At 36.2% G+C, this 3339-nt stretch overlaps 1 protein-coding gene across 2 annotated transcripts in view; it reads left to right on the forward strand.

The window, feature by feature from the left end:
- znf362a (zinc finger protein 362a) overlaps positions 1-3339 on the forward strand; it is a 15473-nt gene that overhangs the window by 759 nt on the left and 11375 nt on the right. For both annotated transcript variants that reach the window (XM_024270653.2, XM_024270654.2), the window contains exon 2: positions 2470-2533. In XM_024270653.2, the coding sequence (XP_024126421.1) occupies positions 2471-2533 (63 nt within the window). In that variant the 5' untranslated portion in view covers position 2470. The remainder of the gene's footprint in view (positions 1-2469; positions 2534-3339) is intronic.

Raw genomic sequence — 3339 nt, forward strand, 5'->3', positions numbered from 1 at the left:
CTTCTTCTTTACCCGCATGAGTCCGTCACTCTTCAGCTCAGGACAAAGTTAAAACAGAAAAAGGCTCGTTCGAGTTGGATCGATCTTCCAAACGCATCAGCTGCTGAGCAGAACGGCTTTCACGCGCGTCACGATCCGCGCTGATCGGCGGATTTATGGCTCAGCAGCTGCGCAGCTGATTGTTGTAGGAAGTGTCGAGCTTTTTTTTTTTTCTTCCTCTCTTCAAGCCGGGCAATTCAAACCTGCAAATCAAAGTAAACAATCATCGGAACGCCTAACGCAAAGAAAACGCCGCGTGCTGCTGTGCGTGAAAGCAGCTCCACCGCATCCACACACTTACATTATTATATTCGGATCTGCAGAATATGGCGTCCCTTGCTTATAAAAATAAAACGGGGCTGCCATTTTTGTTTTCCTTTTGTCTGATTTTTTTTCTCTTTTTTTAAATAATAAAGGATGTTGGAGACGCGGCGGTTTGTTTCTTTATGGGGTAAAAATATAATCAATGTTGCTTAAAGAATATGTTTATTAATATTAACGGAAGTGAAACTTTTATTTTGGAGATGGTTTAAATTTAAACAATTGAGACTCTTATTTTGCTAAATTAGAAAAAAATGTAATTGCATCACAGACCAGTTATAAATGCCTCATAACATGAGAAAAAATATTAATATAAATCAACATTTTAAGATTAAGGCTCATTTATCAGAATGTTTTCATGAAAATTGATGCTCATACATTTTATTTTGGTAAAACCACGTGTTATAAGGCGTCATTAGCAGTTTGTGCAGAAATGATCTGCATGTTGACACCATCCATATATATTGATTTATAAGTATTTTTTAAAAAAGACAAAAAACTACTTCTCTCTTTTGTCAATAAATATAGTTTTCAACATTTTAAAGTTTCCTATATTGTCTTAAACCTGCAAAAATGACGCTAAACTGTTAAAATCAAACATGTTCATGTACCTCCTAACAGATATGTTGAGGTAAAGAAAAAATAAAACCTTTTTTCTATCAATTTTAAGGACCCCTCTGATTAAAATGATGTTTTTTTGTGTTTTTACCATGTTCTTGTGGCATTTTTCTCACGATGAAGGACATATATACATAAAACATAAGCACAAATTGAATTTCTGAGTATTTCTTTATTCAAATCATTAAAAAAATATTTTATTTGTTAGGTGGAAATTCACTCCAGGCCACAATCTTTAGTCTTGCATCCACTTGTAGACAAATAGATCCATGAACGTCTGATATTTGTTTTGTGTCTGATATTGCTCACCTTTCTTGTTGCACCACTAAAATAGCAACAGTCTGGCCTACAACTCTAATTTCTAATGATCTACTGTAGTTCTGAAGAAACTGTGTCCGAGAAAACGACTTTTTTTTTAATTTATTTTGGCTAAGAACGGCATAATCATAATTAAGACCACTAGGAACGATTTGAGAATAAATCAAAAGATGATCAGAGAGTCTTTAAGTTGTTGCACTGTTTTTTCTGGTAAAATCCAGTAGCAATTCAGATTAGCTCACTTTATGTTTCCTTGTAAGGACATTTTGTTTTCAACAAATTAGCCGGACAATGAATATTTCGGACATTTACAGCTCTAAATGTTTTAACTCCTGTTTAATTTGTTAACAAGAAAAAAAAAAAAAAACTCTGACCATCCCTTAAAACTTTCTGGATCACTTGGACGTTTTTCTCCTGCTGGAAATAATTATATATTAATAAAGCTTTATAGCTCATTCCAGCTTCTCGAAACAAAAAAAAAGACCGCAGTAACAAAACAGTTAAGCTATATAAAGATTTTTACAGCAGTACTGTGGTTTCAGAAAGTGGCACAAGGATGTACAAACGTGTGAAAAAACGTAAATGCCGTTCCTTCCTGAACCTCCTGGCGGTGAAAAAGAAATATATTTTTAAAGCGCATTGAACACCCAGCCCTCTAGACGTATCAGTTTTGTTTCTCTTGGCTTGGAAGCGTGGACTGTATTATGCCTCTACTGAGCCAAACAGACTTAGGAATGGTGCAGTGTGCCAAAGCATGCATACATGTTTTCTTTATTTAAAAAAAAATGCTTTTTGCAGGTTACAATTAAAAAGTAAAATCTGCTTTAAAGTTCTCAGCTTTTTTTGTTAAAAAGGAAGTCGTGAAGGCAGGAAATTCAGATTGCAAAGCAGTTTAAGAATACATTCACCTTGAAACAAGGGTACAGTTTTCTTTGAGTCTATGCATTTGTCTTCATTTCCTGCTCATTTCCCTGAAGAAGAGGCAGGGACCATCCCTCCGTATTCCCCTATGACTTCAACTGCAAATGCCTCAACTGCTTGTAATCATGAATTATTCACAAAATGTTAGTTCTTGGACTGAAAGCTGGGGTCCGTCCTCTTCTCCGTAGAGGTATGTAGCGGTAGGTCTCAGAGGAGATGTCCAAACCCTTTTCTTCTGTGCATTTCTTCCAGAATGGCTGAACCTCGCTTCAACAGCCCGTATTTCTGGCCTCCTCCTCCGGCCATGCCTGGGCAGGTGAGAGACTCTGCTGTTCATCTTGATTCATTTGAACGGTCTTAACTTTACGTGTTCAAGAACGTTTGCTAAAACATTACAAGTCAAAAGGAGAAATAATCTATGTTTTTAAACCCTAAGAACAAAACCATGGAGCAAAACATATTTTCAAAGTAGTGCAGAAAATAAGTAAAAGTTCACCTCAATACTTTGTCGTCAAACTCTAGTTGTCAATGACAGATCACACTGTAGCTGCTATTTTGGTCCATTCCTCCTTGTGGATCTTCTCAAGAGCTGTGATGTTTTAGGATCGTTGCTGGGCAACACAAAGTTAAAGATTCTCTTTTGCATTGAGGTCCAGGCACTGACTAAACCACTCCAGAGCCTTATTTTTTTTCTACATATCCATTCCTTTGTCACACTAGCAAATTATCATGCTGAATGATCCAGACAGGTTTTATCCTAAATTCTCTCAGCAATGGAAAGAAATTTTTGACCCAAATCTCACCATGATCTGACCCTATTCCCTTAATACCAATCAGTCGTACTGTCGCCTTTGTAGAATAGCAGATTCGTCATTTTCTGGAGTATAAGTCGCACCAGAGTATACTTCGAGAGAGCAAAAAATGTCTATTCCAGAAGAAGAAAACCTTAGATAAGTCGCTCTGGAGTATAAGTCGCACTTTTAAGAGAAAAGTCTGATGTTTCCAAACAAATCTGCCAAGCCCAGCGTAGCTTAAAAAATAAATCAATAAAGAAATACAAGAATACTAATCTTTTTATCTGTATAAGAAACATATTAAAGTTTGAGAGGAAAACAATCAGAT

Source organism: Oryzias melastigma, linkage group LG5, assembly GCF_002922805.2.
Source record: "Oryzias melastigma strain HK-1 linkage group LG5, ASM292280v2, whole genome shotgun sequence".
Classification (NCBI taxonomy): domain Eukaryota; kingdom Metazoa; phylum Chordata; class Actinopteri; order Beloniformes; family Adrianichthyidae; genus Oryzias; species Oryzias melastigma.